The sequence below is a fragment of the Tiliqua scincoides genome, chromosome 1 (assembly GCF_035046505.1).
Source record: "Tiliqua scincoides isolate rTilSci1 chromosome 1, rTilSci1.hap2, whole genome shotgun sequence".
NCBI classification, from domain to species: Eukaryota; Metazoa; Chordata; class Lepidosauria; order Squamata; family Scincidae; genus Tiliqua; species Tiliqua scincoides.
Window position 1 is genome coordinate 228,931,189 of NC_089821.1, and position 26,919 is coordinate 228,958,107.

General features: G+C 43.4%; 1 protein-coding gene across 3 annotated transcripts in view; it reads left to right on the forward strand.

Moving 5' to 3' along the window:
• SLC35F3 (solute carrier family 35 member F3) overlaps positions 1 to 25,944 on the forward strand; it is a 168,813-nt gene extending 142,869 nt beyond the window's left edge. For all 3 annotated transcript variants that reach the window (XM_066611447.1, XM_066611446.1, XM_066611448.1), the window contains 5 exons: positions 10,748 to 10,967; positions 16,359 to 16,484; positions 21,579 to 21,768; positions 22,896 to 22,985; positions 25,293 to 25,944. In XM_066611447.1, coding sequence (XP_066467544.1) covers positions 10,748 to 10,967; positions 16,359 to 16,484; positions 21,579 to 21,768; positions 22,896 to 22,985; positions 25,293 to 25,537 — 871 coding nt within the window. In that variant the 3' untranslated portion in view covers positions 25,538 to 25,944. The remainder of the gene's footprint in view (positions 1 to 10,747; positions 10,968 to 16,358; positions 16,485 to 21,578; positions 21,769 to 22,895; positions 22,986 to 25,292) is intronic.
• Positions 25,945 to 26,919: the final 975 nt, after the last annotated feature.

The following is a 26,919-nucleotide window of genomic DNA, read 5'->3' on the forward strand; positions in this document are numbered from 1 at the left end:
GTGAGAGACTGAAACCAGAAGATAGAACAGGAGGTAAGTTACAGGGGAGAAATGATTATATTTATCTCTCATACAAAATTTAGTGGAATTTGCATCAATGGTTCCCAAACTGTGAGCCTCGGTTCCCTGGGGAGCCACGAAAACCAGCCAGAGGAGCCACAGAATCGTCGTGAAAAGCCCACCATCCTATGCAATGTATAGGATTGTAGCCCTAATGGAGAGCCACAGCCAATGGCCTAGTAAGTCAAGGGAATTGCAAGTCAAAAAAGTTTGGGAACCACTGATATCCATGTATATCAGAGCAAGGCAGCTATACATAACGTGAAGCAGACTGACCTGTTAAAATGTCATGCAGTGAGTCATAGGAACAGAGACAAATGTGGCAGTGCCTCAAGCTTCATCCATTAAAGGGGATTGAAGAGGCCCCTGGATGTTGTCTCTGTGTTCAAGTACATCAGCTTTTTTATGACTACTGGAATTCATTTTTGACCATTGAGAAGAGGGAAGATTGTATTCTGTGTTGGTGTCCATCTCCAAATGGCAGCAGCAACTGGAAGGGAGAGGGAATTACCAGACAAGGACATAAAAGACCCCCCAAATTATCATTTATTGCCAAACGTTGTTCACCTCACCCTTTGCATTGTTCACTGAGATTTCTACTGCCAGTATTTCTTTCATTTCTGGAGTACTCTGTTAGAACAAAGAATTGATTTCAGTACATTCAGATCAGTCTGGCTTCCAGTACAAATTGGAAGATGCATAGATCCATAAAACGCCAGTATATCTCCAAGACAGTAATTTCAGAGATGGCCTGTTCTTTGCATACAGTTTAGAAAAATGAACCAGCAAAGTGCAGCAGAGCAATTATTACTTCACAAAATGGGCAGCCCAATCCTATTTCCCGCTAGTCCTGTGGTTTTCAAATTCTCTGGGAGTTTGAAACCCGCAGTAAGTCTTTGTGGGGGGGGGGGAGGCAGCAGGGGGAAGGCAAAAGCGGAAGCGGAGCACAATCGCCCCATTCTCCCTTTCCCTGACCTGGGGAGCCCTGCGGGCACTCGCTCAGGGCTCCCCGCACACAGGGACGGCTGCTGCAGGGACTGGTGAGTGCATCCCAGTCCCTGCAGCCCCGTCAGAAGGGAAAGCTCTGCTTTCCCTTTTCCTGACCTGGGAAGCCCTGCCGAAGGTTGTGCAGGGCTCCCCACACCCCCAGGAGACTGCAGAAGGCTTGGGCAAGTGCACCCAAGCCCCTGTAGCCCCCCTGAGCGGCGCGATCCTGTGACCTCGCGCTGCTGCCTTCCCCCCTGTCTCCTGGCTGCACCCACAGGCTGGGGCGTCACGACACCCCAGTTTGAATACCACTGCGCTAGTCTATAGCATGCAGCACTGCTGATGGAGCTGTGGGGGAGGGATGACTAAGCAGCCTGGGAGACCAGTGGAGGAGCAGGGTGCGCCATAATTCCTGATTTAGAATGTGTCATTCCTGATTATCCTGACTCTATCAGAACTACAGCAACCAGCATGAGTTAATATCGTCTGAAGTGCAGCTTTCTGGATTTCAGCACAACTGACACTTGGAAAACGTTTTTACTGGAACTACACTGGTTTGCTTGAGAAAACTCCAGTTCAGAAACTTAGCTTAGGAGTTGCTGCAGAGCTGGTTGGAGAGCTTTGATTTCTTATTTTGACAAATCTGGGGTTAGAAATTGACAAGAACTTGATGCTTTGTGTGTACATGCAATCACACATATATGCACACAAAAGAAGAGACATTTCCAATAGCCTTTTGCCAATGTAAAAGAAGCCATTCTTAGCCAGATGTATTCTAGCATCTTGCCTATTGGGACCCAAATAAAGTTATTGCATTCTGTTGGGTTCAGCTCATGGGTCATCCAAATATAGATCATTTACCCATCAAGAAGTAACGTTCTCCCCTACCCCAATAAGAAAGGGGATCTGTTTTCCTCCTATGACTTAATGTCATTTAATCTTGTATATGTGTTCTCAGAATGATTTTTTGCTTTTCAAATGCATGTTATAGTTGTGAATATTCTGGTCAAAATCACTTATTGAAGTGTCCAAATCTATCAGTGTCTATAGAAGTGGCCAAATCTATATTTACAGCACAGATGTTACACTTACTTATAGCAACTTCCTTGATATGAACTTGATATGAACTTCTTATCATCTTGTAGTTTAAAGCATTTGAATACATATGCACTGATCTTCTTAATAGCTAATGCTGTGGTGCTGAGGGCACACTTGATAGTTTGAAATTTGGTCATCTGACTAAAACAACCAAAGCTGCTCTTGCAATTCATATGAACATATGAAAGTGCTTCGTACTGAGTCAGACTCTCAATCCATCTGAGTCAGTATTGTCTACAGTGACTGGTAACCCCTCTCCAGGGTTTGGGCAGGGATCTCTTCAGCCCTACCTGGAAATGCCAGGGATTGAACCTGCATGAAAATGTGTGTTCAACCATTGAGCTATAACTCCTTCCCATAACAAAATGAATCCTTTCTCTTGGAGAGCAAGACAGTGTGCTGTTTTGCAGTTGTGGGGTGTCAGTAAGGCACAGAATCGAGGACTGTGCTCTAAAATGTCTGTTGAACTTTCTGGAAATGTATATCAACTATTTCTATTTCAGAAATGGAAAGAGGGGAAAAAGCAGCTTCTTCCTGTGGTTCAGATGGAAAGATTCTATAATGATGCCCATAGGAGCAAAGGGTTAGGTTTTGATGGGGTTTGGGAGACCATATTTTTGGATCATCTCCATGATTAGGTGTGCATTTGTGGAACACTTTTATCCTTTGCCTAGCAGCAATTATTCATCAGTGGAGTGATAGTATAGGCACACCACTGACTCTGTCTTGCCAATATAAGGGCCAAAGTCTATATTACACTGGATATGCATGATAGGATCTCCTGACATGTTTTCTTATAAGCAGCTGCAAGAGAATCTGATTTGGAATATGGCCATAGCACAGTGGAGGTGGTTTACTCCTTTCACTCCATGCTGTGGCTCCAGTCCAGAACTCCTTGAAGTTGTTATTAGCTATGAAGGTGAAAATACTGGTATTTGTATTTGTATTGGCAACCTTCAGTCTCGAAAGACTATGGTATCGCGCTCTGAAAGGTGGTTCTGGCACAGCGTCTAGTGTGGCTGAAAAGGCCAATCCGGGAGTGACAATCCCTTCCACACCGGAAGCAAGTGCAGTCTGTCCCTGGTCTGTCTCCCTGGCTATGGGCCTTCCTTCTTTGCCTCTTAGCCTCAGACTGTTGGCAAAGTGTCTCTTCAAACTGGGAAAGGCCATGCTGCACAGCCTGCCTCCAAGCGGGCCGCTCAGAGGCCAGGGTTTCCCACTTGTTGAGGTCCATCCCTAAGGATACTGGTAAAAGTTAGCATTTGTATAGTGCTTTTTGAGCAGTGCAAAACATTTAACATGAATTCTTTGATGTAACCCCAACAATTTGTCAAGGTTTGTGCCCAATCCCTTGGCTGGGAGTTGCTGGAGGGTGCCCCTGGGTTTGACACAGGAGGCCTGTGTAAAGTTTGGCCCCAGCAGAGGCAGCAAAAGCCTGCTACAGGCAAGGAGTGCTGAGTCACTCAGCAGGTGCTAGCTGATTGCCTGCAGAGTGACTACAGACACAGGTGGAAATGGGTGGGGCCCAAGCCTACCCTGAAACAGGCACCCATTGGCCAGCCTTTGTATAAAAGCCAAAGCAGACACTGGTGGGGGGGGTTGTTTGTGGAGTACTTTGTTGCTGTGTGTCAGTGAGTAGCTCAGGCTCCCTGTGTGGGACCAACGCTGAATGCCTGAGCTGAACGTGATGTAAATACACGTTTGGTGAAGGACCCTGCTGTCTGTGCTGTGTTTCTGTCCTCGAAGCAAGTTTCCAGCAAGGCTGCTGAACGCACTCCCTGGGAACTGTGCCAAGCTGTGAGACTTTGGACAGTGGGAGTAAGCTGTCTGCGTTTACCAGATCCAAACACAATTAAGGGTGCAATCCTGACTGTGCCCTAGGCTGGCACAAGTCTCTTGCACTGGCCCAGGAGGGCCTCAGGAGTGGGCTGGGCTGGTGCAGGGATATGTGTCGACCTGTGGAGGTGGCATCCAGTCTCCACGCCAACTTGGGAAGGGAGGGTTGTGTCAGCTGAGCTTGGCTGACGCAGGTGTCTGGGGAGGGCAGGGAGGAGGTGGGAGGGAGGTGTTTCAGGGTGGGGGAAGGGTGGTCCCCGGGGACGGGAGGACAGGGAGCAGGAGGTGGGACTGGGACCCAGCTGTTATGCCAGATCCCAACCCTATTCCAAGCAGCACGGAGTGACCGCAAGCTATTCTGTTCTCCTTGGACTTATGCCACTTCCTGAGGTGGCACAAGTTCAAGGAGACCTATTGGGGCTGTGGTGGCTTACCCAGGGATAAGGGGAAGAATTTCCCCTTTCCTCCAGCTGAGCCACTTCTGGTCCCAATATTTGCTGAATACAGTGCAGGCCTCCTGGTCTGCCTGTTCCAGAGCAAGATAGGATTGCACTGTACTTAAGTCAGGGTCCAATCCATCTTTCTAGCTGCAGATGCAGCTGCCTTTAGCCCCAAAGTAAGGGAACAAATGTTTCCTTACCTTGAGGAAGCCTCTGTGACTGTCCCCCACTGCAAGATGCAGTGTATATCCCATTGGCATAGCTGCATCAGCCCTAGAAAGTTGGACAGGAATGGGCCCTCGATATTATAATCTCCATATTTCTGCTGAGAGCAAATGGCAAGGATGAGATCTAAACTGAGAAAGTCCTAATTTGCGGCTTAGTCTTTGCATTAATACTTACTGCATTAATACTTCATTAACTATACTGTATTAATTACTGCATTAATACTTCAGAAAAGTCTATCATGGGTCTCTCACATATTGTGTAGTATGATCTTAAAAATCTGATTTGTTTCAATAAATGCTATAGTTTTGAATTAATGATCTATAGAAAGGAAGTCTTGGAGCATTTCATTCCCATCTATCTTACCTTTTATCTGACCCAAGAGTTATGCATTGCATTGCATGCATTGCTGCTTGGTTTACTGTATTCTTTTTCTCATTGAAGCCCTGGTGATAAACAGAGTATGGTGAGTCAGCATACTCATCCAACCCAAGGTAATTAGGTCAGGCCTGTCTACTATGTGACGTGCTGGTTTCAAATCCTTACTGCTGTACTGCCAGAACGCCCTTAGGATGGTCTTTCGGAGTTGTCCTCTTGACATTCTCTCTACCCTTCAATTTCTGTGATACAGCATAGCTTTGTGCGGTGATGTGATGATGCATCTGCAGATGGTGCTGGAATTAGCTATATTTATTTTGCTGCAAAATTTATTTGCCTTTTTTAGTCAAAGCCACATATGGCACACCATTTTCTTTAAAACAATAAAATGCATCACAGAACAGCAGCAAAAATCAAAAAGTGCCGTTATGCAGTAATCAATTCAGCTCAGAGGTCCGCTTGAAAAGGGTGGTCTTCACTTGTTTCCAAAACACAGGCAGCCCTATCCTAATGAAAGTCTTGCAATGCTGAGGGGCAAGTGAAGCCTCTGCTATAGCCAGTGTGGGACATTTGTCTCCTTACCTGTGGTAAAGCCCTGGCAGCCTCTATGGGGCTAGTGGCACAAATCCCTGGCACAAATCCAAGTTGCCCCATGTTGGGGGAAAAGGCTCAGGAGGGGGAATAGGTCATGGGAGAGGCCTCCCCCACTGTTCCTGTCCCCTTCCTGGTTCTAATCAGCCCCCTCCCTGCCTCCCCTGCCCTTTTAACACCTCTCCCCACCCCTCCACCCACTAGCAGATCATCTACCTGTTCTGGCAGTTGCTGGCCTCTGACTAGCCTTGGCAGGCCAGTGCAGGCCTTTCAGCCACTGCTTGGGTCCTCTGCACTGCCACAACATGCCTTTTGACACATTTGCAACAGTGTGCATGCCTGACCCCACTAGTGGAGTCCAGCATAGAATTGAATCGAAAGAGCAAAAAGGCTAGGAAGGCATCCTGTGGGAGGGAATTGTAAAGCATAGATGCCAGACTAGACTTGAAATCAATTATCTGTTCTAAACAGAACACACCTTGAATGGAATAAACACTGGCAGTAGAAATCCCAGTGAACAAAGGGTTAGTTGGACAGCAACAACATTTGGAAACGAATGAGGATTTTTTCTTGTCACTCAGGTTTTTTTTTCTTTAAAGGGAGTGTTTCAGTTGTGGCAGTCAAACCATAATACTGTATTCTGTTGCTTGGAAAATGTACCCCGCCCCCCAACACACATAGCTAGTATATTAGTTGTGATGGGGATTGATTGAACATTGTGTGAAGTGGGCTAAAAGCAAACTGACTCTCCATGCCTTAGTGCTTGGCTCACCGTTCTGCGACTCTTGGTTTCTGTTTTCTCTGACTTCTCCAGTCTTTCAGCACATCTCCCCCTTGATTTAAAAACAAAAGCAAGAGCAACTATGGCCATATCCACAGGAAGGTTATTTTGTCTCTTACCTTTCCCATACCCAGTGCTGATATTTGATGTGGCAAGCATGCTGGGGGGAGGGGGGGGAAATCTAGGGTTTGGGTTTTAAAAAAAATCTTCTGGGAAGATCTCTAGTAAGTACTCTCTAGGGAATGGCGCTCTTAAAAAGGGGATTGCTGGTTAGATTCCCTTGAATATTCTGCTGTTTGGATGACTGGACTGGTTACTGCATATTATTACTATGATGTTGGCACCCTGCCTGCACTGCAGTAAATTCCTCCTACTTCTCAGTGTGGAAGGCTTTGCTTTTCCTCTTTGGAGCTCTTTGGCAACTTTCCTGCTGCCCTTCTGAGGCACTCCTGGCATTTCTAGACATGGGGCAATTATTTATTTTACTATTGGGTTTAGAAATCCTGCCCCCCCCCCAGTGCTGGCACCAGACTGCTTTCCATTACTTTTGTCCTACATCATTAGTCATTCCAGTGCAAAGCCCTCATTACTGAGCAAGAAGAGGTGGTGTTTGGCTTCAGTTATGCAACTCTATAACCATACACTTCACCTCTGAGCACTTCACATCTGAGTTCACTTTGCTAGTACTCTTTTTCAACTATATTCTAAAACTATTGCAAAGTCATTCGGCATCAGTTCAGTATAAGAAAAACACTAAAATTGTATTTCACAGAACACACCAAATATGGTATGCTAAAAGTGCATGAATAAGTGGGTCCCATGTCTTTGGTGATCTACTCGTACAGTTAAGAATTTCACCTCAAACAGAATTTGACCTATATTCTGAAGTATTAGAGCCTGGGGACCTTTGATTCTTGCAAGAATTCAGGCTATGACTTTTTATGTTCTTTTCAGTCATAAAATTAGTTTTCCTGCCATTCTTTTGAATCCACTGTACAGTCATGCAATATTAAATGCAGTTTATTTGAAGGAGGCTTATTTCAGGTGTCTTAACCACACGTCTAATTGGACTGCATTCACCTACAGATGATGAATTGAAGTGGGGGGAACAATGAGACCCTCTTTCAGATTAATTTAAGACTGTCCTTAGTTTGTTTAATCATTTGTTGCATCTTAGAATATCGTTGGGAATTTATCATGGTGTTTTTTTTAATTGCTGCTTAATATCCCTTAATATTAAAGTTCTTCCAAGTTTGTTTAATGCATTACTGATGCTTCTAGTATGAAATTTGCAGAGGTGGGCATTTGGAGTGTCATCTTAAATCCTACCCTCTGCCTAATCCATTGGTTTCCAACCCATGGTCTCCAGACCACCTGTGGTCTGTGAGAACCTGAGAAGTGGTGTGTGAGGTCTCAGGAGAAAAATAATCACCTTGGATCACTTCAGACATCTCGCAGAGCAATCACTCCCCCACAGACCATCAGAGAGGACAAAGAATGGACTGCCCACAGCCAGAAACAAAAGCAGTAACCTACAAATCTTCTTTATAAATAATAAATTTAATAAATTTCTAATTATTGCAAATTTAATTTTTTGTGTGAAGTGGGTGTGGGTTGCATGTAGTCCATGATGATTCCAATTTTTGCCTCAGTGGTCCGCAGGCTCCTAAAGGTTGGGAACTACTGGTCTAATCCAAGGGTCTCAAAGCTTTTTGGCCAGAGGGCCGCATCAAATATCTGGCATGGTGTGGAGGGCCAGAAAAAAAATTTAAATATAAAATTTAAATAAATAAATTAGAGATGGAACTTAGATGACTGAATAAATGAATGAATGTGCTCATTCATTCAACCTCTCTGGCCCTCAGAACACCCTCCAGACACAATCAGAGCACAGTTCTGGTCACGTTCTGTTGAGTGGGCCAGAGGTTTTTAGGGACAAGAGGTTGGCTGCAGGCCAGAAAGAGGCTTGCCGTGGGCCGCATCTGGCCCCCAGGCCAGGGTTTAGAGACCCCTGGTCTAATCCAATAACATGACTGTTTTATTACCTAGTTCCAGTTCAGGTTCTGCAAAACTTACAAACAAAAATTCAGGTTTTCTTCAGATCTGAGAAACAATAATCATTCAAGGCCAGAGGTGTACCTAGAGTGGAGCCTGACATATCCCCTCAAAGATGGGGTGCTGCAGGCTGGGCCGTGCCTCCTTCCAACTTCGGGGAAGGCTAGGAGCCTTTTCTGATGCTGGGAGAAGGCACACAAAGCCCTGCCCTTGAGCAGAATGTTGTGACGTTCTGCTCAAGGGCAGTGTGATGCAGGCTGTGCCATGCCTCCTCCCAATATCATGGAAAGCTTGGAGCCTTTCCCAGTGCCTGGAGAAGTCGTGCAAAGCCCCACCCTCAGGGAGAATGTTGTGACCAAAACAGGGCAGCTCCAAATAATCTGAGTAGGCCATATGGTGTGAGGTAGTCCTGCATGTCGCAAACTTGGGGGGGGGGTTTGGGGTGCTCAGAGTTCTTGGTTCTCGAACCCTAAAGCCTTCAAGGCCCCCTGTCCATTAGTACTGCCACCACCCTGTATGTGTCAGTGCCTCAGTCCAGGGACACTGAGACCCTCTAGGCTTAATTCTATCCCTTGCAGGCACTGAGCGCTTTCTCCAATTAAAGCTTCAGTCCTCAAGTTACTAGACCTCAATGAGCACTTGGTAGCTTGCTGAACGGCTAGGCAGGATTCTGAAACTTTGTCCCCAACAGACAATGAAACAACTTGGTAAAAGAGGTTTTAGTTTATTAAATACATAAGGTTACATAAGGCAGCAAATGCTAGAGGCATAAACATCTAGGAAACATATCAGCAATAAAATAACAAAGCTAGCTGGCTATCTCTATTAATCCCTATCTTTCACCTGGGTCAGCTGGGTCAAAATAGATCTTTTAGCTCCAGGCTACCTGTGAGGCCAGATGCCCATGTTGGACAATGGAGCTCACACGCATGCAGAATGTTGCACCCAAAAACTCTCTCCCAACACACACACACACACACCCCGGGCACTCATTATTATACTTCTTATGCTAATAGTACTGAGGTGACTTCATACTTATTTAGACTGTCCAATCAGAAACTTCTGAGGACAGAACCTTCTCGAAGTGGGTCTGGTTGCTAGTCCTCCTAGTTCTTACCCCTCCCAACTGGAGATCTACAGCTGCACTTCATCAGCTTGATAAGGCTTTGCCCTTCTGTCTGCAAAGGTGCTACATTCCAATGAGTTGTAATTCTTGTTGTCTGTCCTTTCTGTCCAGCAAAGGAGAGACAACAATCTTTGTGTTTGTTTACTCACATTCTTGCAGCTGGGAATTGCTAGCAACTTCTCCGTTACTGACTTAGTTTGGTTCAGGCTCCACATGCTAACGAAGGCCTAACATGTACATATTCACGACACTGCAGATACCCTGGGCCCAGGCCAGCTAGTACAGGCGTGCATTGCTAAGCAACAGGGACTAGCACCCCTGTCGTCAAGCAAGGCTTGACGCTATACAAAGCCTTCGAAGCCGAGGGGAGCTCTGCTCCCCTTGCCTCCGGAGGCTTTTCAGAGCTTCGCAGAGGCAGCGCACGTCCTGCGAGGCTCAGAAAAGCGTCTGGAAGCGAGGGGAGCAGAGCTACCCTCAACTTCAGAGGCTTGGGGGGGTGTGTGTGCAGGGACCAGCCTGGAGGCATTGCATATGCAGCCCATTGCTGGTTGGAGCATCACAAAGCAGTGCTCAGCTGTACTTTAAAGGTTAAGACCAGCACCTTCAGTTGGGCACAGAAGCAAATTGACATAAAATTGGGGTTATTATAGGCTCCATAAACTTAACTTCTGCTAATAACCAAGAGTGGCATTCTGCACCACCTTGAACTTCTAAGCCTTCTTCAAGGCCAGCTCCAGACAAAGTGCTTTTATAACATTTCTTTACTGAAAAGTAGAACATGCAAACAGCACAAACTCCTACCAAGCAGCTCATTCACTACCCTACATTAAATCCCCCTAAAAAGGCCCTGCACCACTAGGTGCCTACAACCAACTCCTGACTCTCTTGCCCTGCCTCTGGTTTACTCTGTTCCAAATGGCCATCCTGCTGTTTCTTCACACATCTTTATATCACACTCCTCCCCTTAGCTGGCGGTCCAGTGGGGTGTGTGTTCTTTATCAGGCTCTGAGGGATTTCCCTTTTAAAATACTTAGAGTGATTTCTAAGCTATCTCCCAACCATGAGGTTGGAAGGACAGTGAAAAACATCTGGGCTATTAAATGAACATGGAATCTTCCTAATAAAATCTGTCTGCTGTGGAGTCTAATAATCTCTTTTTTCTTGTTTTAGGGAGTGCTGTCAATTTTTTGGAGAAAACGGCTTGACTTTGAAGGCATTTTTTACCAAGGCAGCACCTTTTGGTGTTCTTTGGACACTCACAAACTACCTGTACTTACATGCAATAAAGAATATAAACACTACGGATGTCTCCGTGTTGTTCTGCTGCAACAAAGCTTTTGTGTTCTTGCTTTCATGGATCGTTCTTAGGGACAGGTTCATGGGAGTGAGGGTAAGTGATAATTGATCATTCTTCCTCCACAGTCCATCTTTTGTTTTAATATTTTCAGTGGTTTCCATATTGGAAAAATGTCACTATAACAGATTGCTTTTGATGCATCAAAGAAGCTCTTCCAAGACTTTGAATGCTCTTCCCAAAACAAAATTACTGCTGAATACCATTCTTTTGGCTTTGCCTTGGCGCTCTTCCTTATAAAACTAGTTAATTCATCACTGCCTAAAAGATGCAGAATATGGAGGAGGTCTAATGCATATCCTCTATGTGTATTTATTTTTATACCCAGTTTGAAAATGTACGGGCATTTTTCATAAAGGGAAACCTGCTAGACAAGCCAAAATTTAAGCATTCAGCCTGTTAGACCTCACTATCTACAGGCATATTTTAATAGATTCCATAGTATTGCAGTCCCTGCCAGGTGTATCTCAACCCTAGCTTGTACTAAAGCCATGAGCAAGTGGTTTTCATTGGTACAAATAAACATCTGCAGGGGTCCTAGGTAGTTCCAACCCCTCAGCATGCTTGGCAGCCATTTATTTACAATTCTGTCAACACAGGGCCTATGCAAATAATGCCTTTGGAAAAATGCCTTTCCTGCTTTTGGAAAAAATAAATCAGTGAGGAATGTGAAATCTAATGGTTTTAAGGAGTAGGCTTTAGCTTTGGTTAATCAGTGGGACAGTTCTCTTATTGGTGGGTATAGAACTAAGGGCACAATCCTAACCAGGTCTACTCAGAAGTAAGTCCTATTTTGTTCAATGGGGCATACTCTCAGGAAAGTGTGGTTAGGATTGCAGCCTGAGGTTGATTTAATTTGCATGACAGCTAATGCTTTTTCTGTTAGGAAATCCAGTAAGTGCAGCCAGGTGTAAGGTTAGGACAATTAAATGACCCAAGGAAGAAACTGGAAAATTGAGTAATTACTTCCTATCTTCAGTGTTCAGCACAGTATCCTTAACTCTTCCAATTTATATAGTTCCACAATTCATTAATTCAACATTATATTTAAGGGTCTCATACAATTAAATAAAATCATAGCTTGGAAGTATGCTAAGTCTGTGCAGTTGAACCTACATAATGTGAACAGCGGTATCATCCTCAGTGTCATATGGATGAAAGATGGTATAATATTGTTACAACAACAACAATAGATCAATACTGCAAACTTCTCTGCCCAGTTCTAGTTGACCTTTATGTAACACCTCCCTATAGGGTCAAAAACTAGGAAAGGAACTACTCAAAGGAAAAGTAATGAAAGGTGAGCCTGCATGAATAGGACATTTGATGAGATCCATTATGATGATCTTTAATGTCTTGTCATTTGAGAACTGCTATCAATGGATTTAGGTTGCAATCCTAGCCACACTTACCTCAGAGTAAGCCCCACTGATATAATGGGACTTACTTCTGAGTAGACAGGCATAAAATTGGGCCCTTAGATAGTTACAGTCCTTGCAATATTAGTCCCACTGATTTGGGGCTATAAATTCTCAGAATTTCCTTCAATTTTTGACTAACATCAATTTTTGCACCTTTCCTGTTTAAGGCCAAAATCACACATGCATTTTCAGGTGTTATTCAGGTTATTCAGGTTATTTCAGGTGTTCATTATGATTACAGTATTTGGAGGCCTTTCTCAGCTGCAGCTAATGCATCTTTTCGCAAATTGTACTTTTCCTTCTTTAGATGTATCTATGTAGTATGGGAGAAAATACTCCCCACTTGCATAACCCAGATCATACTATCCTGCAACTAAATGCAATTTCATAAGCATATGGTTGGTGAGAGTCAGGACACTGTGTACTGGCCTTTATGCATTATCTGCCTACCTGTCTCACTGCTATTTCCTTCTCTAACTTCTCTCTGGTGATACTGACAAAGTGAGGGGAATGCCTTACCAGTTTCACTTATGCCCTGTGACTTATAGGCTATAAGTTCAAATTAAAGGGACTGGTGCAACTGACAAGGCTCAGCTCCCAATCTTGTTAGTTTCCCTAGTGCCTAGAGATAAGGAGCAATAGTTTTCCTAGTGAGAGGGGGGTGGAAAATGCTAAGTTTTGCAGGGCACCTCAATACGCCCTGTAAGCTGCACCTCCCCCTTGCCATTAGAGACATACCTGGCAGTGAGAGCAATGCTGGGGCATCTCCTCCACGTTATTCTAATGGCAGGGACTGGCTCCGATGGGTGGGGCAGCCTACAGGGTGCATTGAGGTGCCCTGAAAAACTTAGCGCTTTGCCTCCCCTGGTAACACTACTGATAAGGAGTCAGTTATTAAACCTATCAATAGTGGGTAAAGAAACATTTCTACACAGATTAAAATATGAAAAGTCATTCCCAAAAGTTGGGAATGGAAAAAATAGTGAGTGGAGCACTAAGGGCCCAATCCTATCTAACTTTCCAGCACCGGTGCAGCCGCAATGCAGCCTCGAGGTAAGGGAACAAATGTTCCCATACTTTGAGGAGGCCTCTGTGACTGCCTCCCCACCACAGAATGCAGTGCACGCCCCATAGGCATGGCTGTACTGGCACTGGAAAACTGGATAGGATTGGACCATAATTTATGCTTCATATAGAATGTAGGCTATAAATATTTAAATAAATAATTGTATTTGTTCACCGATAGCACAAGAAATGTAGGCAAGCTGAAAATGTGATTATAGTATAAAATCTACTCTCCTTCATGGCCATCACTTGATTTGAAAAACAAATACAAGCACTTTTGAAACAAGCTTTATCTTTCATACATACACCTTAGCACAAGAGAGCAGCCCAAAAGTGCTATAAGTCGGTATCTCACCACACGGTCATTGCTACAGTAAGGGAGAGGCCTCTCCAGTTACTGTTGCCTTCTGGTCTCTCTTCCACTCTGTGCCCAACCTGCCCTCTTGTGATGGGCAGGGTTCAAGCCACTACACAGCTACTGCCAACATGTTGCTGCCCTAGTTATCCTCTGTTGCAGTGGGAGGCAGAGCAGTGCTGCATGATCCCCATGGCAGTGGGGCAATGGGCACTTCACATGGATGCAGAATAAGCTACACGGTCAAGTACTGGTTCCCATACTGTGAAGTAGCCCTGGTTGAAAAGTATGTAAGAAAGTGGTAACAAGGATGTATCCATGCATTTTAGTTTGTACATTACTTTTCTTCTACTAATGTTAACTAGGCAGAAGCTGAACTGTCAGAAAATAAGTGGTGAATACTGTTCTCAAATAGTCCCTTGTAAGGAAAAACAGCTCAACACTATATCTTAAAAATCAATGTGTGCCAAGCACTGTCTGCCTGCCATTGACAGCTTGTGGCTGCAGAGGAAAGAAGCAGTCTGACAAATAAGGTCACATTTCATGGGGATGCTCTGTGCTCCGTTGAGAGGACCAGCCACAGACTTGGGTCAAGCTGTCTCCTGAAGAACTGTCTCTCTTTTGCTGAATGAAAATAGAGAGGCATATTCTCCTTTCCTTCACTGGCAAAGTGCTTGCGTTGGAGGAAGTGCCACTTCTTTAAAAGATATTAGAGCTGCGATCCACATTTCTTGGAAGCAACTATCATTGATGTCAGCAGGAATCATGATCCCAAAAGCAATTGATTGCACTCTTATTTTATTCTCCTGAAGACAGTTTTGATTCAGCCTTCCCTGAGTCAGTGGTACAATTTGTGCTGATTTTTAGTGAGTATAGAGAGAAGCACTTTGTTCTCACATTCCACAAGCACGCTCAAAATTCAAGCAGGACATGGATTGGGTAGTGTGTTTAATTATGACATGTTGACATTATTTTGGTAAAACAGTGTCTGTATCTTCAACAAACGAACATAAAATCTGCATAAAACTCAGTTGGACCTATGGTCTAAAACAGTGGTTCCAAAACTGGTGGGCTGCACTTGTCCCCTGCCCCTTTAAGGTGTGAGGAGGGGGGGGGAGAGGCAGCAGTGTGATCGTGCTGCTGCCAGGGCAGGAGGTTTCTTTTTCCAACTTAATAAGGGACAAACTCCAAGGTGTGACGCCTCTGCAGGCCTCCACAAGCTTCCAGAACATTAAAAAACACAATCAAAAACCAGAAATGGTTTTCAATCACATTTTTTTTTTACTGTTTTGGAGATGTGGAGAGCCCTGCAAAGCCCTTGTGGGGTTCCCCACACTCTCCAGAAGCCAGCACTCCCTTAGGTATGTTTTTAAAAATCCCCCCCTCCCCGCAGCAGCGCAGCGCAATCCTGGGGATTGCATTGCTGCCGTAGCCCCTCCCCGCACACACTTTTGGTGCTCCCAACTTCCTTGTAGAAGTTTGGGAAGCACTGGTCTAGAATATTCCAGCGCAATCCTTGGCATGTTTACTCAGAAACAAGTCTCATTTATTTCAATTGGACTTACTCCCAGGTAACTATGTATAGGATTGCTGCCCCCATGATTTTCTATTGTGACTGGCACTAGGTCTCCAGGAACTCAGGCTGAGTGTTTATTCCAAGCCTGCTACTTAAAGGTGCTTTTAATAGAACAGAACATGTCAGGAACATTCTGCATGCAAGAATACCAAACCTGTATACCAAACCTGGAGCATTCTGTATGCAAATCGTGTGCTCTGCAGCTGAGGTTTGGTTCTCCAGGATGCTTCCCCAAGAATAAAATAGATTTCACAAGAAATATGGAAACTTCCATTTTTCACTGCCTGTCCCAAATGCCGTATTTCTCAGTGCCTGCCTGCAAACAGTGTAGTTAAAATAAATACACTATAATATTCTAAACCCAATAGGATATGGTACACATGTGCAGAAATGTGTTCTTATGATTCTGACTGTGCTGATTTTGTTAATGGAGCCAATATTTCCACAGCTAGCCAGTTAAGCATGCTGTAGAATAGATTATACATAGAGAATATACTTCAACTTACTGCAATCTTGCAACAAATCTTCAACATTTTCACTTCTTTTCTGAAATATGCATATTGTGTGACTTCCAGTCTTTGTCAGGGACTGCCCTATCCAATTATTTCTTAGGGGAAAAGAATCCCCACTAAGCACAGGTTGCTAATAGAGTTGAGTTGTTGGTCTCTGTTACCCTTGGATAAGAAGGACCCCCTGTATTTGCCTACATATCCTACTTAGGGACTTCTGAGCTAATCTAGCTGAGGACTTCATCCTGATAAACAGGATGCTGAGCTAATCCTGCAGAGCTTCTGTTATTTTCTTACAGGTCTCTACTGACATGTGTGTCTTGTTTGTCAAAGTAGGGCTGTACATTTTCCCAAGACCAGTTATTACTGTATAGCAGTCCTTAATACGTATTGCAGTCTTACAAAAGTACAAACAATGTGTTCTTTGTTAAAATCGGCCTGAAGTACAGTATTTCTCTTGGGTTTCAAAGACTAAGACTTTGCTTCTGTGTATCCCAACAGATTGTGGCTGCTATACTTGCTATTGCAGGGATAGTCATGATGACTTACGCTGATGGATTCCACAGTCATTCAGTTATTGGAATAGCACTTGTTGTGGGATCTGCCTCAACATCAGCTCTCTACAAGGTAACTGCCTCCTCAGGCAATCGAGGCCAGGCCACCCTTATGTGTTAACGTCATTGTTCCTTCCATGTTTCTGTTAGGTACTGGACTGTTTTCATGTGTTCAAGCCCCTTCTTCAAATCAGTTTCTCCAGTACAAATTTCAAGTCTGTATGCTCTGACTTTGTTTTCTCAAAATGACTCTTCCATGCAGGTGCAGCTGTGCTTGACACCCCTTCCCTTACACCCTGGTGTAAGGGTGTTCAGACACCATGTACCCCAACATCATAGTGACCACAGCCGGAAGACCCAGACTCTGCATTAATCTTCCAGCTGTGAAATAGTATGGGTTGCTGTTCTAGAAAAGCTTTTGCTACCAGTTGCCTGTGAAAGATGTAAAAGGCAGTTAGAGAGGACTTCTTTGTCACCAACTCATGATCAGTACTGGGTGTATATAAATGCACTCCATTTCTGGTGACAGGAAAGAGGAAAAATGAGCAAAGAAGGAACTTTCCTTAGCTATTGCTTAGAATCCAGAAAATCACATATTGCTCCTTCTCCTCTGCTGGAGGAGAGCGAGGTAATGAAAGATGACTGAGGGGTCTTTGTCACTGCTTTCCATTCAGCAAGGGCAGGGGTCCCAAACCCTAGCCCTGGGGCCACTTGTGGCCCTCAGGAACTCCCAATCCAGCCCTCAGGGAGTCCCCAATCTCCAATGAGCCGCTGGCCCTCCGGAAATTCGCTGGATCCCACGCTGGCCTGATGCAACTACTCTCAGCGTAACGGCCAACTGCTAACGTCTCACATGAGCTGTGGGATGAGGGTTCCTTCCACTGCTTGCTGTTTCACATCTGTGATGTGGCAGCAAAGGAAAGACTGGCCTTGCTTTGTGCAAGGCCTTTTATAGGCCTTGAGTTATTGCAAGACCATCTTTCATTCATATAAGTTCAATCTCTGATTTATTCATTTATGTAAATTTATTCAAATTTGAAATGTAATTCCCCCCCCCCCCCGGCCCTCGACACAGTGTCAGAGAAATGATGTGGCCCTCCTGCCAAAACGTTTGGACACCCCTGAGCTAGGGTAACTGAACATTCTTGATGTTTAAAGATCAGTCCATCCACTATGCAGAAACATTTCTAAATATTAGTTTTGGGCAGTGGTTCCCAAACTGTGAACTGTGGCTCCCCAGGGAGCAGCTGAAACTAGCCAGAGGAGCAGCAGAATCCTTGTGAAAAACCCACCACCCTATAGGTGACCCTAATGGGGAGCTATGGCCAGTGGCCCAGTAGGTCAAGGGAGCTGCCATTCAAAAAGGAAAAAAAAGTTTGGGAACCGTTGGTTTTGGGGATTCTTATAAGTTACCTTCTGGGGTTTTTGTGTTTGTAACACATACTGCAGTCATCTTTTTAGGAATGACTCAATCATAAGGGGTAAAAATTAATTTGTAAAAACTGAAAAGAAAATAGAAGAAATAAAAAATGACAGTGATACTACCTAATTGCCTTATAATGGAATGAAGCCAATAAATTGGTTCCCCTTCCATTTTACACCATCATGACATACAAGCATTAAAGAAATCTGCAGTGTAATGATAACGCTAATTTACCAGGCTACATTTGCTTATACCTCAGAGAATTTAATTAACTTTATTTGTCCAGAGTTGAGTGTACAAGGTATACAAAATGATTAATAAACTTCCTCAAAATCTACTCAGTCCTGGTTTGCCCAGAAGAGGGTGGGTCTCCCACTGTGTTTATAATCAAAGACGGGCATAAATATAGCACATACACCAGGCATTTCCATCTGGGTGCAATGGGAAAGAAATGTCTGCCACCAGCTGGTGGTTAAATCATTTATTGTAGCCCTTTCTGCATTTGACAGGCATGTCCTCTTTTCATTGCCCATGTTTTTACTGCCTGCCTTCTTTCACTGAAACCACCACCAGACAGGTTGCCCGGGGGTGTTGGGAGAAGAGCAACTGGAATTCAAATTAATTAAAAACCTTCTAGTCTATAACAGAGCCAGCACAATGAACATAAAGTATAAATTCTACTTCTGTGTACAGAAATGCCTCTGTTGCTGTTCTGACTACTCCATGACATTCCTTTGAGTTAAATCAGAATGCTATCAGGAGAATAAAATAGCAGTGGAGTGTCAAGAAGGGGAAACTGCTGATATTGAATGTAGAAAACTAGCAAAACAGAATGATAGAAGCCAGCAGACAGAACAAGAACCATCAGCAACCTCACTGAGAGCAACTAGCCATTTCTGGTATGTGTTGTAGTCGTAAATCTTGGAAGTTCAGGAATTCATTATGGTTTCCCCCAAAGCCATGCCCCACTAAAACTATACAGAGTGTTTTCTTCTGCCACTTATTCTTGCTTTGAAACATATTATACTTGACAGACAGCCCAATCCTGAGCTGCCTGGAGGAACAGCAGTGCCAAAATATTGGGTGCTGGGAAGAAGTCTCCTTAGGGGAAGGGGAAAAAAGTCCCCTACCCCCAAGGAAAGTCCTGGGCCCCGCAATGGGGCTTCTCATGCCGGTGACAGCTATTTTGCAGGCACAGATGAGAGAACCTTCACGTTGGGCTTTGCAGCTCAACAGTGAGGATAGGATCTGGTGGCGGTCCCACCCCTCTCCCAGACTGGTCACTTGTGACACCAATATTATATGATTCTAAGGACAGGGTGGCACCATACAACTACTGCACCAGCAGTTCACTGTTGCAGGCAGTTCCCTAACTCAGCAGCTTCCTGATGAAAAGTTTCTCATGTGTTGGGTACACCGATTCAGCACATCTGTCACTCCCACCCCATGCAGGAACTGTCCTGAGGCCTGTGCTGTTCCTTGCTAGTTCAGATGGCAAGCCAGGGACTATAAAGATAATTATGGTGGAATAGCCAGAACAGGGTCTGCAGCTAAATACCTTCATATCATCCCTGAGGTATCTTTTATTCCCATTGAAGGTGCTGCATTATAGCACTAAGGGCCCAATCTTTCTAGTAATGATGCAGCCACAGTGGAGCCCCAAGGTAAAGGAACAAATGTTCTCTTACCTTGAGGAGGCCTCCAGCCTGCCCCCCCCACCACTGGATGCAGTGCACACTCCATTATGCACACTCCAGTGCATAATGCACACTCCATTTAAATTATGTTTTTAATCTGTTTTAACCTGTTGTAAGCCACCTTGAGTCCCTTCGGGGAGAAAGGCGGGGTAAAAATAAAGTTGTTGTTGTTGTTGTTGTTGTTATTATTAGCATAGCTGTATCAGTGCTGGAAAGTTGGATAGAATTGGACCTGGGCAGCCCAATACTTAGCTGCCTGGAGCACAGGGCTGCTGCGGTGCCAAAATGGCTACTGTGGGATACTGTGTGCTCTGGGCAGCCACTGCCATCCCCTTCCCCCAAGTAAGGGATGTAGCCCTGCAATGGGGCTACTCAATTCTGCAGCAGTTCTGGAGCTGGCACAGAATTGAAGAGTCTTGTGTCAGGCCACATGACCCAACACAGGGCTGAGGATCTGGTGGAGTTGAGCTTCACTGGTCCTGCCCCCTCCCACCCCTATCCACCACCTCTCCTCCCTGCCCTGCCCCTCTCCCCACCTCCCCCATGCCCCCACTCCACCACCCAGTGGTCTGGGTGACTGCCAGGGGATGGAACGAGGGCCCAGCATCAGAGCTGGCCTGCCACGGGCTTGCACTGGGCTAACTCCAGCACTGGGCCCACACTAAGGGCTCACAAACGAGCCTTATGGCACATTTGTGACAGTGCACACGGGCATGCAGGGCTCAGGATCAGTTCTGTTATCACCTACTGAGGAAAATGAAGTCAGCAATATTGCTATTGGAGTCATAACATGTTTATTCCTCTTTGGAGCAACATGCTACAGAAAGTACATCTTCTACTAGCAGCAACATTTATTTCCATGATTTCAGAATCAGTGCTGCATATCAATTGGTGGGTGACTCACCTCCCACAACCATCCTCAGTATTAAACTCAGAATGCTGACAAAGCCTGAGGCTGAGAATTGGCAGTTACAATTATACCATTTGCAATGGACTTCAGTAATCTTGAGCAAAGGTGTTGCCACCACATCAGTAGCTATCTGTGGAGTATGCCAGGTCTTTCTTCAGCTCCATTTCCCACTGCAGGAGGCATGTTGCATTACAGAACTACACCATGATTAAACAGAATTAACATCATATCTAGCACACAATTCATAGCTATGCTTGGTTGAGGCACATCCACAAAGGCACTTGGGAAAACTTTTAAGTTTTTTAGAAGAATGTAGAGACAATTGATCTTTCGTGCACCTTTTTTAAGAACATTTAATCAGAAGTCATGCTTGGGGTTGTCTTTGGATGCTTTGAATTGTCACCCTTAATGAATTGTACATTTGAATAAGTAACTGAAATGGAATAACATGAGAGGGAATACAATGCCTAAGCAGCTTGAAAGATGCATCCCATACTTCCCAGGGAGCTTGCTAGAATGGATTTAAACTCTGATAACTGCATCAGAAAATTAAATTCTTGCAAAAACTTGGTAATAAGCAGAACAAAAATAAAATAAACCATTAGCATTATTCCACATAGCAGATTAGCTAGGCTATGTATGAAATATTATAAATAACATTTACTGTCTTAAAACAGTTTGATTACCATTCCATGTATTTGGATAAACTGTTGGGCTATAATGGAACAGTTACTGTGAGATGGTCAAACAGCCATTGGTTTTTGATGGACAAAATTCATAGTATAAACTCTGGGTTGATTAAGGATATACAAATAATTGAAATGATATTTTGAAATTCAAAATTAGGATGCACAACTGTACTTCTTCTTACAATGATGCGCAGGTAAAGGACATCACAGCACCTTTTTCTACTTTCAATTATTTTGTTCATTGTGACTATTAAAAATATAAAGAATGAAAGGTCTGATTAAGGCACACTCTTACATGTTCATCTTTGTCTGTGGCATAAGCCAGATACCTTCTTTGGACTGGTAGTGTAGGGAAAATAAGTAATTGGAAATTGAATGCTTTTAAGGGCTTTTAACACATTTAAAAAGAACACTTGCTTTTCAATTTGTTTCTCTTCTTGTGCTACAGGTTTTGTTTAAGCTTCTCCTGGGCAGTGCTAAATTTGGAGAAGCTGCCTTATTTTTGTCCATGTTAGCTGTCTTCAATATCCTTTTTGTTACCTGTATTCCTGTCATCCTTTACTTTACCAACGCTGAATACTGGAGTTTTGATGCCATTCCTTGGGGAAGCATTTGTGGCTTTTCAGTCCTATTATTGAGTAAGTACATGCTTTGTACAGCTAACACTCTCAGCAATAGAAGAGGTTCCTATTGGCTACTACAGACAATTTTGTTGGGTAACCTTTTTCACAAACAAAAATAATTACAATTAATTTTACAAGTTCTGAAATAATTTCTGTTCATACAAGAAATTAATAACATATTCATCAACCTTAACAGGATGTATCCTTTACCAACATAGAGATATTATTTTTTTAAAAAACCTTGTCCAATAGAAAGTGGATCATTGTAGAATGTTTGCCATTTGCATGCTATATCTGCCATCAAAGCTTATCCTATAGTTGTAGTTGGATTACAGTCCAATCCTAATTAACTCCCTGCATAGCAATGGAGCAGTGGCAATACAGAACCTGCTGAATCCTGTAGGGGAATTTCAACCTCCAGAGGGCCCCTCAGGGTAAGGGAACATTTATACAAAAATAAGAGGGAAATCCCTCACACCCCCTGTGGCCAGCTCACTAGCTATACTGTTCAGGTGCAGGATGCTTGTGTAGTATTGCTTTCTCTAAAAATGTCACTGGGCCTGCAAGAGAGTATTTCCATTTCCACCTTCCACTGAAGTGAATGGGGTGCCTCTTGCACTCACAGTTGTGTGAGCAGAGTGGCAATCCTATGCACATAAAGAACCCCTGTATAAGGGCACATGAGCATAATCTAGAGCAGTGATTTTCAACCTTTTTCATCTTGTGGCACACTGGTAAGGCACTAAAATGGTCAAGGCACACCATCAGCTTTTTGACAATTGACAAGGCACACTGTGCTGTCAATGGGGGCTCACATCCCCCAATGGTCCTATTGATAAATGACCCTCTCCCAAATTCCCACGGCACACCTGGGGACTATTCATGGCACACCAGTGTGCCATGGTACAGTGGTTGAAAATAGCTGATCTAGAGGATATCAATGGCACTTCATGTATGGCACAGGCAACCTCCTCTCGATGTCTTCAAAGCTCTGATATTAATACTGTATTCTAGCAAATATTCCCACTGATCTAAACAGAACTTATTTAGAGTGAACTGGTTAAAACAGCATGAAAAAACAAGATTAGTTTTCTAACAATGCTAACTCTCAAATGAAATAGTTGTTTTTTTTCTTATTTCAGCATTCAATATATTATTAAATTTTGGGATTGCTATTACCTATCCTACCTTGATATCTCTTGGAATCGTACTAAGTGTACCTGTAAATGCCGGTAAGAATTCTTGTAATCTTTTATTCAAATTACATGTACATACAAAACAATGCATAATTTATCAGCAAAGCACCACCAAAGATTAATTGTAGAAAACATATTTGCATTTCAAATAATAAAGACGTGTGTTGCAGCAATATATTCATTGCTGTTCCTCTACCTGTGTGTAGTTAATCAAATTGCTCTTTAAACTATTGCAGCAAAAAATTGAGTTTCAAAATAAATGTTCAAGTACTGGTGTCTAATTCTCTACGGACATAATACTGGGCTTTTTCATGTTTATTTAATGCAGCTTGCACAAGAGAAGTTCTCAGTGGATTGGGCACCAAGCAGGGAGTGAAAGTGAAGGTTTAAACTTACAATATTAAAATACTTTATTGCTGATTATCCAAAATGTAGGTCCAGCTAATTCTCAGCAAAAGACCTGAGCTACTTACTGTACTGTGCACCAGCTAAGTAGTTTGAACGGGAGGCATAAGCAGCTATACAGCACCAAATCACTATGGGCAATGACAAAGGTTGGCCAGCACTGGCTGAGAGTCCACTTAGGACTCACTTAGGACGGGCTGAGAGTCTACTTAGGACTCACATGGTTAATCCCTGAAACTCCTGTCTTGGTGGGCAGCACTGATGTGCTCCGCACAAGGGACCCTCCCTCATTACAAGGGCCTGGCACCAGCCCTGAACATCACATTAGCTATATAGGACACTACACTACCGAGCAGTTAATGTTCACAAACGATATGCCAAACAAATATTTGTTTAAAGCTTTTCATTGACATACATCCCATTATGCCTCTTCTGCTTTTGCATGCCAAATGACAGTCATTTCACTTGACAGTAGCAGCCTGTTTTCTTACCTTCTGAAGAGAATGGTCACAACTGCCTGAGAAAAAATCTATAAGGGAAAAGCATCTTAATGCCTGGCATCAGTGACTAATGGCTGTCAAGTCCTACTCAGGAGTACTCTTAGATTTGGCATCTGATGACTATCTTGTTTGTACAGTGTTCCTGCACTTAACACCTTATGAACTATAATGCTAAATTGCTAGAGGTTGCGTAAGTGAGATGAGACATAGCTCCTTAGTATGTTGGTCAATCTCTATCCAAAAATCCTTCAAAATTAGGCTTTAGTTAGCAGGACTAAATTGTATAAAGCAACATTCCAGTTCTCTTTTATAGAAACACAGATATTATACAACCCAAAAATAATCTAATCCAGCACTTTGCCCACAAGCAAAATCATCTGCACTCAGGCCCTGTCATAAACCCTTTTTGCAGTAGATACCAGTGGGATATGCAAACAAAGGACAAGAGCACTATACCAATGTACTCGGAGAGCAAATATGTTCCAAGGACTGGGACAAGAGTTCCAAGCTATACAAAGCCAGCCTATCCATGACACAAACAATTGGCTTATACAGAATGGAGGGGGAGTTAGCAGGCTCTGGCTGCCCCTTCACCCCAAGTTTGCCACTACCTTCCTCCAGCCCACCCCAAACAGAGTCACTTAAGCTTAAAGGGACCATGCAAGGAAGGAGCATGGGGAATGGGTAGGGGTGCGTGTGTCCCACAAAAAACCATGCAGGCAGCAGCGATCCATTTCTCTTTCCCTACCTCGGATTTGTTCTTTCACGTGGTTCCCTTAAACATAAAAGGGACTACAAGGAAGCAGCAAAGTCAGGGATAGGTAAGCAGATTTCTGCTGCCCACAGGGTTTCTTCAGGTCTCGGCAATGATGATCCACCTCCCTACCCCATCATCTCACTCCTTCCTTTTAAATAAAACAAAAACTGTGGGACATGCTGGGAATTTTCCTGTGTTGTCAAAATGGGTTGCGCAGGAAGGAACGAAGTAGGAATCTTCTTTTTTTCTCTTTTTCCTAGGGGTTTGGGGGGGGGCAGCAGGTCAGGGACAGCATCAGGTGGCAGATCCAGTTGGATGCACACCTCATGACAATATCACCTATTCCCCCCTGACCCATCAAATATGACCAATCAGAGCAACCTTGAACAAAAACCAATCAACCAACTTACTCCAAAGAGATGTTGTTGGGAATAACTACAAAGAAAACAAGTAAAAAAATCCCAGTGAGCTTGTGCAAACCATTGGGTGTGCCTAAACCTGCTCTTTGGATCTGGGTCTATGATCTGAGCATATATGGAATTCAGTGGTATTTGGTTGCTTATGTAGAGCTTTAGGTTCTGAGCCTGAATTGCTGTTAAGCATGCAGTATTCTGCAGAGTGTGTATAATGCTTCTTTGATGCCTTCTACACTTTAATGACAACGTTCAATGTTTCATGCAGTTGTTGATCACTATTCGAGTAACATTGACTTCAACAGTGTCCGTGTAATTGCCATTGTCATCATTGGCTTGGGCTTCCTTCTGCTGCTTTTACCAGAAGAGTGGGATGAATGGTTAATAAAACTCATCAGTCGCCTCAAAGAACGAAAGAAAGAAGAAATTCCAGAAGGAAATGGAGACATTGTTTCAGGGTTACAAAATAAAAGCAGAAGAACACGTCCTTCCATGTCATCATTCTCTCATTAATTCTGCTATTTTTATGGAAGCTATCAACATTGTTTGCTATAATTCACAGGTCTTTTCTTGCAAAGCACATACGTTCACTATAGTGTACATAGATGTACAGTTTTGATAATAATAGAATCCGAGGCATCAAGTTTCAGCATGTCCAGATTGCTTGCACTGTTTCACATCAGATCTTTCACTCGAGAGAACTTCTTTAAAAAGGCAAAATCAAAACTCTTTTTAAATGAATGTAATGTATAAATTATCTTTGCATATATTGTTTAATGATAAGCATCTTGAGAAGCAGAGCATAAGTTTTGAATAGTAAATACTGAATGACACATTGCACACTGTGATTTACAAATATATATATAGATATATATAGAAAGAGAGATGCTATGCTATGTCATAAGCTTATTTTTTACCAGAGCTGTACTCTTAACATAAATAAACCAAAAGCAAATCTTTCATGGGGGTAGGAAAAGGGGTGGGGGGGAGGGAATTGCTTTGCAAATATGTGCACTTGGTGCCAGAGCAAAAGAGGGATAAATAGTTAAGTTTTGCACTAATGTAAGAGGAGGAAAGCAGTCCAGAGTACACCAGTGCCCCATCAGCCAGGACTTTCTCTGATGAAAGTCCAATTGAAATAAATAGTAGTGATTCAAGAGCTCTTCCTCCTATAAGATGTTCTTGCACAACTCCTGTTCATTTCAGTAGAGCTCACGCAGAAAAAGTTCTCGTGGGATTGTGCACCAAATTGTCTTTAACTGCATGACTGCAATCCACACAATCTCATGCAAGGGAAAATACAGTGCCTTCTACAGAATTCTAGTCTTTTATCTGTGTAGAAGTAGGTCATGCTGCAAGTTGCTTTTGCTGGTCTTTACAACTTGAAGAGTTTGTTCTGCAGACACAGTGCTCTTGAAACTCCCAAAGAAATCAATGAGTGCCTGCTTCAAGCCACTGATTAATGGGAGTGTTGAACACCAGAGTGGCAGGAGAGGGAGGACTACAAGGCCTCGTACTGTGGCCCAATTCACTTCCCACTTACACAGGTTTACACAGATTTACCTGACCTGTGCTTGTGTGAATGAGGGAGCCCTGGGCATAGGAACCTTGCTTCAAAACTAACAATGAAGCTAACAGCCACTTACAGAGGAACACAAAGTTATGATGTGTACAATGCTGAGAATAGACTAAGAGAACTAAGGGACTAAGAGAATTGCCACTTTTATTCCATTGCTGTGAGTTTTTTTAAAAAAGGACATGCAAGATATTTACATAAAATTTAAGACTTTTTATAAAACTTGGAAACACCAAGTTGTTTACTTCAACAATGTAGGTTTGCCATTGAATTTCTATCTGTGATAGACCATGTGATATGTACAAAGAAATAGACAAAG